Source organism: Gracilinanus agilis, chromosome 6, assembly GCF_016433145.1.
Source record: "Gracilinanus agilis isolate LMUSP501 chromosome 6, AgileGrace, whole genome shotgun sequence".
In the NCBI taxonomy this organism is placed as follows: domain Eukaryota; kingdom Metazoa; phylum Chordata; class Mammalia; order Didelphimorphia; family Didelphidae; genus Gracilinanus; species Gracilinanus agilis.
Genome location: NC_058135.1, coordinates 77,596,658 through 77,609,728, shown reverse-complemented (window position 1 = coordinate 77,609,728; position 13,071 = coordinate 77,596,658). Strand labels below are relative to the sequence as shown.

Here is a 13,071-nt window from a genome sequence, read left to right as displayed (position 1 = left end):
GAGTCAGTCACTTTTCAGTTTTTCACACAGCAGGTTATTAGATGCCTTTCTGCTGGCCTAGAGTCAGTCCATCTGATTGGGGAGGGGACAAGCATCCCTTTTATGCTGGTGAACAAGCTGTATTTCAGCACCTTGGTTAGGGAATAAATCCTGTCTGCCCTTGATGATTAAGTATGGCTCATAGAGAACACCTGAGAGAATACTGGAGAGAACACTCCAAGAATAGTACATTTGCTACCAAATAGAATTCTGGCTTCTAAATTGAATGTTCAAAATGCATTTTTTATTTAACAGATAAAAGATCCCTGCCCCATATCCCTTTTGTGTCCACAAACTGTGAATGGAACTGCAGCGTGTATGTTAAGAAAAATTCATCTCTAGATCTCCCTTGTTTGTTTTCAATGATTTTGCAAATAAAAGTCTGCCACTGCTAGTCTCTAGCAAAGCCATGATTCTGGAAGAAGTCCAGAAGACATCACACTGGATTATTTCTGTTATTTGAAAGCATACTTACAAATTTAATTTAAAAATCCAAATCGGAATGAGTGATCTCATTTGTCTGTGGAAAGAACTCCCAGAATGGAAACTCACTCCACTTATGCCGATCTTAAATTAATCTCAAATTTAGTCTTCATTGCCTGGGGCCTTGAGAGGCCAAGTGATTTGTCCCAGTCACATATTTCAAACAGGGCTGCAAACCAGGCCTCCCTGATTCCCAAGGCCATTCTTTTACCCACTATGGAATGCTGCTTCTCATAGTTTGGTAAAAAGATACTTTTAAAATGGGTTATCTATTCCATAGCACCCTCAAAACCCATGATATTGTATCAGTAAGAAATGGTCTATCCTTTAAATCTCTAACTTCTCTTAAAGATTTGAAGATAAAATAGTTCCTTTTTATGAAAAATACATATTAATTCTTAATTAGCTTCCATGTCAAATATTTGAATTTGAAGTAGCAATGCATTTGTTCTAGTAAAAAGAAAGAGATATATATGATGGTTGTCTCTCAAAAGCTGCCCAACCCCACCCATTGCTATACTATATTAGGCTCAAGATTTTTAATTTACCTTACCAAGGAAATGTAGTTCTCATCCTATCATTGGCATACAAATTAAAACGCATGGAATTTCTCAATGGAAAAAATACAGTTCCTTGGTAAGCATGGATATAATACACGGCACCTGCTTCTTTCCATGGAAGGAAATGTCTAAGGAATAAGATTCAAACTCTGTGGCCACCTTCCGATTGACTTGGGTAAGGAGTTGCATAATCTCAAGCTTGTGAGCATACTGTTTGAGCACTGCACAAAGTGCCTGAATAAACCATGAACCATCCTTTGAATTTCTCCAGGAATAATAGCCTAGAAAACAACAAAATTCACAAACTGTCAGAGTAACAATTATTCAAACTGAATAGACAGATAATTATATAAAGTTACTGAGAAAACTACCCCAAAAACAAGTATGGATTGTAGTAGGGCTTCGCTGGCCACAGGAGGAGAAAGTCCTGTCTTTCTGTCTTGGGCCAGACACTTTGTACTGCCTTCCATTCCCCTGTATCATCTCCAATTTGGCAAAGAAATACAAGGCCATCTTTCTTGAATTTCTTTACCAAAGAGGAGATGATACACAGGAATGGTATGGAGTACATAGCGGCATACTCCCCCTCCTCCCAATTATCCTCCTCCTAGAGCTTTAGCACACTGCCTGGCACATGGCAAGCCCTTAATAAGTCTGTTGACTTGACTCACTCAGACTGCCACCTGCTAAACTCCTTTCCCAATGGAGATCAAGCTAGCAAGTCAAAGACGGAAGCAATATATATTTCCTTTCTCAACTGGCCTCACCATCTCTAATTCTAAGAAGTGGGTTATTGGTTATGAATAGTTCCCAGTGATGACAACCAGCTCATTGTAGAGTCCCTGACAAGCTTTCCATACATTCCCTCTCTCACTGAGAGGAAGAGTGGGGCAAATCAAATCATTAAACTTGAGTCCATTTCCAGCCTCAGAGCTACCTTAGGTGAGTGAGCAGGGTGCCAAGGGACTCCTTAACCTCAGAAGGGCTCAATTTCCTCATTAGCAAAAATGAGGATTATACAATTTGCCCTGTCTTCCTCAAAGAGTTGTTAGGAACAAAGTGCTTTGCAAACTTTAAAGTCCATGTAAGTGTAGCCTATGAACAGAAATATTTGATCCAGGGTATTACCAGCCATTTTACAAAGAACAAAGCTGATGCAGAGAGATTAAATGTTTGCTCACCCTCCTATTATGTAGCAGAGCCAGAATTTAAACTAGGGATTCTGACTCTCAATTCCCATGGTTGCTCCACTGTATTGATGTGCTCAGTTTACAGGCCCGTTACCATTGAAGCATAATACTGAATATAATCTATTTTTAAAAGCTGAGGTAAAGGGTCAATCACATACACAGTCTGTGATTATCGGACAGAACAAAGTTAACTGGATCTCACTGGAATTTCGATGATGGCTTTTATAATACTATTCTCTAATCAATGAGTTATAACTCTTCCTATAAATCCTAACAAACAAAAATCAGTGTCAGGGGAAATAAAAATCTGCCATTTTAATACCAATTCTATACAACTCTTTCTTACCAGGGACTGTAGAATATGCATATAAGAAGTCAGCTTCAACAGGTATTTTCTGGCATGCTACATCTTCATCTGTACCACTGTCTGTCTGAACACCACTATCCAGCTCTGTCCCTTGGCATGCCTAGTTGAAAGGAAAAAATATATAAAATACCATATGTGGGGTTTAGAGTAAATTTTTGAGGTTTTGGAAAACATTAGTATGTGCTTACTGAGCTTTAAATTTTAAATCAGAATGACAAACTTCATTTTTTATTTTTATTTTATTTTATTTTAAATTTTTATTTTGAATATTTTCCCATAGTTACATGTTTCATGTTCTTTCCCTCTCTCCCAAATCCCCCTAACCTTCCTTAGCTGACACACAATTCCACTGTTTTTTTACATGTTTCACATGTATCACCGATTAAGACTTAATTTCTTATTATTGATAGTTGGACTAGAATTATAGTTTAGTATCTACAACCCCAATAATATCACTATCAACCTATGTGTTCAAGCAGTTGTTTTTCTTCTGTGTTTCTCCTCCCACAGTTCTTCCTCTGAATGTGGCTAGTTTTCTTTCTCATAAGTCCCTCAGCCTTGCTCTGGATTCTTGCATTGCTGCCAGTACAGAACTCCATTACATTCAATTTTACCACAGTGTATCAGTCTCTGTGTACAATGTTCTATTGGTTCTGCTTCTTTCACTCTGCATCAATTCCTGGAGGTCATTCCAGTTCACATGGAATTCCTCCAGTTCTTTACTCCTTTGAGCACAATAGTATTCCATCACCAACAGATACCACAATTTGTTCAGCCATTCCCCTATTGAGGGACATTCTCTCATTTTCCAGTTTTTTGCCACCACAAAGAAAGTGGTTATAAATATTTTTGTATATGTCTTTTTCCTTATTAGCTCTTTGGGGGTATAAACCAAGCAGTGCTATGGCTGGATCAAAAGGCAGATAGTCTTTTAAAGCCCTTTGCACATAGTTCCAAATTGCCAGCCAGAATGTTTAGATCAATTCACAACTCCATCAGCAATGCATTAATGTCCCAATTTTGCCACATCCCCTCCAACATTCATTACTCTCCCCTGCTGTCATTTTAGCCAATCTTCCAGGTGTGAGGTGATACCTCAGAGTAGTTTTGATTTGCATTTCTCTAATTATAAGAGATTTAGAACACTTTCTCATGTGCTTATTGATAGTTTTGGTTTCTTTATCTGAAAATTGCCTATTCATGTCCCTTGCCCATTTATCAATTGGGGGATGGCTTGATTTTTTATACAATTGATTTAGCTCCTTATATATTTGAGCAATTAGACCTTTGTCTGAGTTTTTTGTTATAAAGATTTTTTTCCTAATTTGTTGCTTCCCTTCTAGTTTTGGTAGCATTGGTTTTGTCTGTACCTTTTTAGTTTAATGTAGTCAAAATTATTCATTTTATATTTTGTAATTTTTTCTAACTCTTGCTTGGTTTTAAAATCTTTTCTTTCCCAGAGATCTGACAAGTATACTATTCTGTGCTCCCCTAATTTACTTATAGTTTCCTCATTTTTTATTTTTAGCTCCACATAAAACAAAGCAGAAAGGCCTGAGTGTGACCATGTGGGATGGAGTCTGTGCCACTTACTACATAAGAATGTACCTCCCAAATATTGGTTCAGTTTAAAGGACTCCAAAGAGACAATGATTCTTAATCAAATAAGTTTGATTTCTTAAAAATATCCAGCCCATTAGTTTTTTTTAAACCCTTACTTTTAGTCCTAGTAACAACTCTAAGATAGAAGGACAAGGGCTAGGGAAAAAGGAATTAAGTGATTTGCTCAATTTCCCATAGCTAGGAAGTGTCTGAGGCCAGATTTGAACCCAGGTCCTTCTAACTCCAGGCCTGGTGTTCCATCTACTCTGTCACATAGCTGCCCCTAGCCCTTTAGGTTTTATTTTATTTAGTCATTATTTTTTTCACTCATCTATGCCTTCCAGATTCAATAGCTACATGTTCCAAATTACTCTGTTTCTGATTTGGTCTGAAATGTACTAAGCCAGTGATGGCAAACTTATGGCATGAGTGACAAATACGGCAGGCAGAGTGCTTTCTATGGGCATGTGGCCACCCTCCTCATTGCCCTAGAGTTTGTTAATAGAAAGGCAGAGGGGCCAAGCAGAGATGTTTCTTCCCCTTATACACTGTGCCTGATGACATTTTTTCACATCACCCGCCCCTCTTGCCAGCAGCCCAATGGGAGTGCTTTCTCCCTCCCCTGCATGGGTCAAGTAGGATGGAGGGGTGCACCTTGCACTAGATGGTGGGGAAGGGCATGGCACTTGGGGGTGGGGCTAGAGCCTGGCACTCCATCTATAAAAGGTTCGCCATCACTGAATGAGGCCGTTTGTCCAAAGTAATTTTAAAGTGGGAAGGACATAGACAATTAAACCCTTAGTCTTATTATTTGAAATATATTAACTAGAATACATGGCTATGGGAAAATATCTGTTCATACTGTGCTCCAGGCACATTTGAATATTTCTATATCACTGGACTTAGATCTCTGATTTCATTGAAGCAGGGAACTTCCAGGTGAGGAAACTCCCTACTAATTCAGGTTAGCTCAGAAGACATGCACCTGATTCTCCTCGCCAGTCTGGTCACATTGCTCTGAAAGTGTTCCAGCCTTCTAGGATCCTTCCAAAAACATAACACCCACAATATTCCAGATGTGGTCAGACCTTAGTATTTCTTTTATTTGTCTAAAAATAGAATAAGTATTGAAGGTGTTTCTATGTGCTGGTCACTTGTTTTAAAAATAAGACAATTCAGGACTCTCTGGATTTATCCCTGAGAGAGATGAAAGTGATTGAAACAGAAATCAATAAAGAATGACTGAATTTCATTTTTATTTCTACCACTCTTTGGTTAGTGGAGATTTTAAAAAGGAACAGCAAAATTCCCAAAAGTTAGGTATCCTTGAGAATGAGGAAAGCTGAAACAATTTCTGGATATTCTACAAACTGAATAACCAATACTCAAATAATACTTTACCTGAATAATAAAAAGCTTGGGTTTTCCTGTTAAGCTTCTACACTTATCTCCTCTAAAGAAGCATGTTAAACTTTTCAGTTCAACAGATCCATCTGTGCCAAAGATGACTCCTTCTTCACCATGACTTAGAATCACACAAACAAAACTGCTCCTTTGGCTGTGATCTTCTCTAGAAACTTGGAATACATTAAAAGCAAAAAAACAAAAAACAAAAAACAAAAAACACCACTTCAGAAGCAATTCTATGAAAATAATCACATGTAAGAGGTTTGGATAGAACCTTAAATAGTCCTCTGCTTCAGAGTTCTTGGTTTTAGGTAATGAGATACAAAATTAGAATGTATAGGTTTTTCAAATTTTTCAGAAAAAATATTTAAGATCATCATACATAACTGTGCAAAATCTCAGCCTTTATTCCATTGGGTAATATCTAATCATGAACTCATTATCTAACTTATAGCCATTCTATAAATCTTTACTTACCACTCTTCAAGTAGTTAATTATTTCTTTACAGGTAAGATTGTTTTTATCCCTGACTTCATATTTCAAGCTTTTGAATATATCCTTGAGGTTTGCTGCATCTTTTTCTGTACCATCCCGAGATAAAAGTTCTTTAAAAAAGAGAATACTTAGGTGTATTTTCAAAATAAAATTATTGCTTTGAAAACAAATGAGCAAAGATGATGATGATCATTGCAAAAGCTAGCATTTATTAAGCACCTACTATGTACCAGGTACTATGCTATGCACTTTACAATATTGTCTTATTTGACACTTATAATAACCCTGGGAGGTGGGTGCTATTATTATTATCACCATTTTTGTAATGGATAAAAGGGGGTACACTAAAATTGGGGGAGTGATCTGCTTCCCTTGCTGAGTGATGGAGGGGTAAAGGTGATTGAGGTAATAGAAGAGGAATGAAAGGGATGGCAGGGTTTAGGGAGGGATGGACAAGGCAGTATTTGGATGATGAGGGTATAAGTAAGGTATTCAGGAGAGGCAACTAACACAGATTAGACACCCAAGCTAGAGACAGAGGATATTGGGGTAATAGACTGAACCCTTCCAGGCAGGAAAGGTACTTTTACAGACACAAGGAATAGGGCCAGACAGAAGTGGTTTGAATCTGACTTGAGGGCTTTCTTGTCAGTTTCTCAAGTCCTCAAAGGAGGAATCACAAGGCTCCTCCCTGTCAGTGAAACTGAAGGGATTCAGGAGGAAGTGTTGGGCAACTACTTCCTCCCAAGATGGATGCCTCCAGTTTCCCTTAGGAAATAAAGAGAATTATTCCTCCCCCTTCACCCTTGCCCGATTCTTCAACACAAAGATTCTCCAGAGGGTTTAATTAGGTAACAAGGGTTTTATTAATGTTTCAGGGTCGATCTGGAAGGAGAGAGGGGATTGGGATTTCTGACAGCCACTAGGGAGAAACTCAAGATGGCGGAGGGTCACAGGAATGGGTTAGACTGAGAGAGAACCTGCTCTCTCAGCCTGGGAAGATTTGGCTGCTTTTAAGGTAGAGGGTATACTAATGGGATAGTTTGAATTCAAGGATGTCCCACTTGCCTATTGGGGGAAACTAAACCCACAAAGTCTTTTCACTAAAAACCCAAAAGCCATCCTGCCTCCCAGAGCCCCGGGAAAATAGGCAGGGAAAGCAGGGAAGTAATATGGAGAAGGTCAGGGAGAGGTCCAGAGAAATTATCTAGGTACAAATTGTCTAAAGACAAACACAGGCCAAAGCAAACCGAAAGCCAAAATAGAGCTCTGATTGATCCTTCTGCTCTGTTCAAGCATCACGGACCAACTGAACTCTCTCAGAATTCTAAGGCTCAACTGCTAGAAGTTTTCAGTTCGTCCCCCTTCAAAAGCAAAAATCCCTCTTGCAACTTTTGCATTACATTTTACAGTTAAGGAAACTGAGGCAGGCAAAGGTTAAATGACTTGCTCAGTCACACAGCTGCTAATATAAGTTCAGGTCTTACTGACACCAGCTCAGAGCTCTCATAAACTGTGTCCTGTAGCTGTAGTTGCTGTCCAATTAATAAATGGTGAAAGGATAAGAACAAGCAGTTTTTACAAGAAGAAATCCAAGCTAGCTATGGGCAAGAATGCTCCAAAACATTAGTAATTAAAAAATGCAAATTAAAGCAACTCTAAGGTTTCATTTCATATCCATCAGATTAGCCAGGTTGATAAAAATGGGAAATACTGGCATACCTTGGGAAAACAGGTACACCAATACACTGTTGATGGAGTTGTGAACTGTTACAGCCAATGTGGAAAGCAATCTGGAACTAGTTCCAAAAAGACACTAAACCATGCACACTCTTTGACCTAATGGGTATAGACCTATCTCTCTACTAGGACTATACTTCAAAGAGATCAAAGAGAGAAAACAGGTCCATATGTTCCAAAATAGTTTAATCAACTCTTTTCATGGTGGCATAAAATGATGAAGAGGACACTTTCAGAGAAACTTGGGAAGACTTTTATGAGTTGATACAATTTGAAGTGAGCAGAACCAGATGAACAATTTATATAACAGCCACAATACAGTAAAGCTATATGAACTTGGCCCAGTCAATTGTCTAACTTCTCTGGGTCCCAGTTTCTATATCTGTAAAGCAGAAGGGTTGGGTTAGATGGTCAGTAATGTCTCTTCCATATCAAAGGTTATACGTATCTACTGTCAGTCATTTTAACTATGGTTCAACAAATGCAATGATACTGTTTGAAGACATACACAAAAACAGAAATGGTGATGGATCTATAAACTTGTTCACTTTCAAAACATTTTCTTAATAGTATTTTAGCATATGAAAGATCAGTCTCTATAAAAAGGAAGTATAGTACAATGGAAAAAGTCCTGACTGTGGAGTTAGAGGACCAGGGTTCAAATCCTATCTCTTATATTTACCACTTTTGTGCCCATAAGTATTTTATTTCCTGCCCCTCCCTCAACACCTTCTGAGTTTTCCCATCTGTTAAATGAGGGAGTTCTGAAATGACATGATGTCTAAGTTCTTGTCCAGCTCTCTATCTATGATCATATGATCTTTCCAAGGAAAGGGTATAAGAAAATCCTATGGAACCTAAATTCTGCCCTTTAAACCTTTTAAAAAGATTATAAGATTTTTCATTTAGCCACTCGCATTAGTAGTGGCTAATGCCCACTCCCTAATATACAAGTAGTTGCACAACGTTGAAGCCATTAACTTATCTTTCATCAGTCATGACCAAGAATGGGGAAAAAAACCCCCTACAAAATGTGATGATACATACCAGTGTCTTTGTCAAAATCTTTATTATTGATTATTACACATAGCCCCATTTCTGGATAATCCATTTTATATCTGTCTAATGATAGTCCAGGTTCCACTGAATTGCTATCATGGAGGCTCTTTCTGTTGGGAAATGAAATAACATGTTATAAAGCTACAATCCCACAAGTTACTCTTCATACTGCGAAAATTTCCATAATCTACTAGAAACATTTTGTCTGGTTTTAGAAAATTTTCAAGTAATTATTTATCAATAAACATTCAGGAAGAATCAATTCATTCAGGTTAGTCTGGTGAGGTCTCGATAATAATTATTTACAAAATATATAGGAAATTAGGGGGCAGCTGGGTAGCTCAGTGGATTGAGAGCCAGGCCCAGAGCAGGTTCAAATCTGGCCTCGGACACTTCCCAGCTGTGTGACTCTGGGAAAGTCACTTGACCCCCATTGCCTACCCTTACCACTCTTCTGCCTTGGAGCCAATACACAGTATTGATTCCAAGATGGAATGTAAGGGTTTAAAAATATATAGATAGATATAGATATATAGGAAATTAAAGAAATGTGCAAATAAGACTGAGTTTCCTGTAAAAAGTTCAGTTTAAATTATTAAAGCCAATTAATTGGGTTTATGATTAATGATAAAAGTATTATGAATAAAATAAACAATTTGGGAAAATCTGTGCTAAATATGGCAAGATATACAACTATTTAAAATATAGTTAAGGAAATTAGGGCTTTACAAAGGTAAAAAATCAAACGGTTTCAAGAAGAGAAGTAGAGCAAACTGGGAAGATCAGTTTTCAATATATCTCAGTTTACCTCCATAGTGTTTCTGGTCAAAATTCACTAATTTTCAGACTCTGTAAAAGCCCTGAAGTGGGGCAGAACAGGGGCCGAGTTCTCAGGTAAGGGTTGGAGAAAAAAGAGTCAAGTCAAACTTAGGGACTGGAAGGGCCTTGATTGCTGGTGACAATCCAGTGTAGTTTATTGAATGAATACACAAGTTTATAAAGGCAGAAACCACAAGGAATTTTTCTCATGAAAATTCAAGCAACTTTCTCAAAACAAGATGAGCCTTGAGCAAGGAACTGAAGGTGGAGGTAACTAGGGATATAACAGCAACTGAGAAAGGGGAGAAGCAGGTGCTGATAAAACATGTTTTTCTGTCTGAAGAAAAGGTCTGGGAAAGGAGCCTGGGAAAAGATTATAACCTCTATCAACAACTTTGTTGGGAAATGTGGAAACTGAGGGAATCAGCTATTGTGTTGGTGGGAGATGTAGAAACTGAGGGATCTCAGCCCTTAGTCAGACTCTGGACCTCACCTAACATCAGGGGTCAACAGACCTTTGCCTTTTCAGACCCTGAGACCTCAGTCCCTGACAAGTCTCTCCTTACCTCTACTGGTTGCTTCCCTGCTACCTGCAAAAACAGCTATGTCTCCTTATTCTCAAAAAAAATGTGCCTTGATTGGTTTGTCCCTCCTATCATCATTATACATTTCTCCTCCCATTCACGGCAAAACTTGAAAAGTCATTCTACAACATTTGCCTCCACTTCCCTTCCTCTCATTCTCCACTCTATGAAGTCTATATTGCACCCTTGTTTTTCAATAGAACCAGCTCTTCTAACCTACTAATGACCTCTTAATTGTACAATCTAATGACTTTTGAAAAATCTTCATCTTGCCTTCCCCTGTCTGCTGTCTTTAACAGTGTAGGTTATGCTCTTCTCCCAGGATTTTAGAAGTGCTCTCTCCTGGTTCTTCTAACTTGTCTGATGTCTCTTCAGTCTCTTTGGCTGAATCTTCACCCAGGTTGTATTTGCTGCCTTAAGTGGTATCCCCCTAAATTCTGTCATAGGCCCTTTTTACCCTCTATACTATTTTGTTTGGTGATCTCATAAGCTTTCATGGTTTCAAAAAGCACTTCTGTGCAATTGATTTCCAGAGCTACGTAGCCAGAAGTAACCTTCCTCCTGACCTTCAGTCTTGAATCTTTTACTATCTATTGAACATCTCAAACTGGGTGACCCTAAATTCAACATGTCCAACACTCAGTTCATTTATCTAACCCACCCCCAGCCTTCATCTTCCTTCTGTCTTCATCACATGTCACAGATAATTCCCCTCCTCACCTCTGACAGTGCCACCAATTTGGAACAAACCCTTACATTGCCTCATACCTGTGTTGTTCAAATACCTGAGTCTTTCTCCTCTCTAGGCCATACTCTAAATCAGCTGTCAAAGTGATCTTCCTTAAGTACAAGGCTCGCCATGTTGCATCCCACTACTCACTCACCACCCCAGTTCAACACACTTTACTGGCTATTTCCTCTGAGGTCAAATAGAATACTTTCTGTTTGCCTTTGAGAGCACTTTATAAACTGAGCCCTTCCTACCTTTCCAGTCTTCTGACAACTTCCTCCCTTTACAAACTCTCCAAACCAATGACACTGGCCTCCTTGCTGGTCCACACACAAGATATTCTTCTCTCTCAACTGCTTTAGTTTTAGACTGGGTCTTCCTCTCTCATCCTGGATGGAAGGGCCACCAGCTGATCCCACACAAGCTCTGTCTTGGTGCTGGACTTAGTACAGGCACCTCATTGGATTTAGCTTCATTTCACCTCAGAACTTTTGAAATCAAAACATCCATGAGCCTCATCTTCCTTGTTGCAGAACGCAAGAGGGTATCATTGGGCCCCCCTGGCTTACTGAGCATTTTCACTGGCTCTCCACCATTCCTAGAAGTCTCTTCCTCCTTACCTTAGCCTCCTGGCTTCATTAAAATCTCAGGTAAAATTCTACCTTAGGCAATAAGCCTTTTCTGAACTCCCTTAAAAGCTAGTGCCTTCCCTCTGTGATAATCTCTCCTTTACCCTTTCTATATCCTGTTTGCACATAGCCATCAGCATAGTATCTCTCCCATCAGATCTGGAGCTCCTTGGCAGCAGGGATTGATTGGTTTTTGTCTTTCTATGGATCTCTAGCACTTACAGTATGGCTGGCTTATGGTAAACACTCAAGAAATGCTTGTTGACTTGATTTGCATTAGGATTTGGAGACAACAGTTGATGTCTAAAAAAGTATTGAGTCATCAGAAAGGGTTAACTTTTGTTTAGTGTGTTCTGAGTTAGTAGCTGAGAAAAGCACAAGGTCACTTAAAAACTAGTCCTAGAATCACACCTGGAGGTGACCTTAGAGGCCACTGAGTTCAGCTCCTTCCCTTGTTTTATTAAGAAAGAAATAGAGGCCCAGAGAACTAAGTGACTTACTTAGGCTCATCTAGCTAAGAAGAGCCTATTCTTTTCTGACTAGAAGAGGAATTTAATTTAGGATGTGTTAAACATGAGGTGTCAGCAGGGCCTTACATAGAAATAACCAGCAGAGAAAGGGGAAAATATAGAAGTAGGCAGTGGGAAGAGACTGAGGCTGGAATGTCAATCTGAGAATCCTTTTCATGGTGGCACTAATTGAAACCATGGAAGCAGAGGTATCAAGGAAAAAATGAAGAGATATCCAGGAAGAGCACCAAAGGCAGAGCCTAGAAAGCTGGAGGCAGCGCAGGGACTCTCTCTATCAATTTACTAACTCACATTTGTATCACTTATGGAGATTTTAAAACTTGATTTATTATATCTGAAACTAGTTATGACACTTTCAAAAAGGAACCAGAGTTTTCAAGTAAGTACTTACATTCCTGAAATTTTGGTGGATTTTGAGTCTACTGTAGTTCCAGTGTCTTCCATGGTGCTTCTATTAGTGACTGGAATACATAAAAGAAAATAGATGGAAAAGTTAATCAAAAGTACACATTATAAAACGTCTTTTAAAAATGTACTAATTCTTTAAATAGTTAGCCATTAGCTTTTATGTTCCAAACCCAACAGATCTTGTGTTTCACAGAAGTAAAAAGATTCTACCCAATCAGAGAGCCAACACTCTATCTATCATAAAGATAATTCAAAAATTATAGCTTGGTTTGGTTTGTAATAGTCAAGTGTTTGGGAGTGGGAGGAAAGAAGTCAACATCTAGAGTAAACTGAAGGAAATCTTCAAAACATCTTTACAGAAACAAAAAGTTATCAATGTAATAGTGCAGAAATAGAGTGCATATATATACATTTATATATATAAAGAT

At 38.5% G+C, this 13,071-nt stretch overlaps 1 protein-coding gene across 1 annotated transcript; it reads right to left on the bottom strand.

Annotated features, from left to right (window-relative positions):
• Window positions 1–1,133: 1,133 nt before the first annotated feature.
• Window positions 1,134–12,679, bottom strand: LOC123251883 (caspase-3-like). Its single transcript, XM_044681209.1, has 6 exons — window positions 12,627–12,679; window positions 8,932–9,053; window positions 6,126–6,254; window positions 5,643–5,818; window positions 2,619–2,739; window positions 1,134–1,363 (listed from the first exon to the last, which is right to left on the bottom strand). Exons 1-6 carry the CDS (start codon window positions 12,677–12,679, stop codon window positions 1,134–1,136), a joined length of 831 nt encoding a protein of 276 aa, XP_044537144.1.
• Window positions 12,680–13,071: the final 392 nt, after the last annotated feature.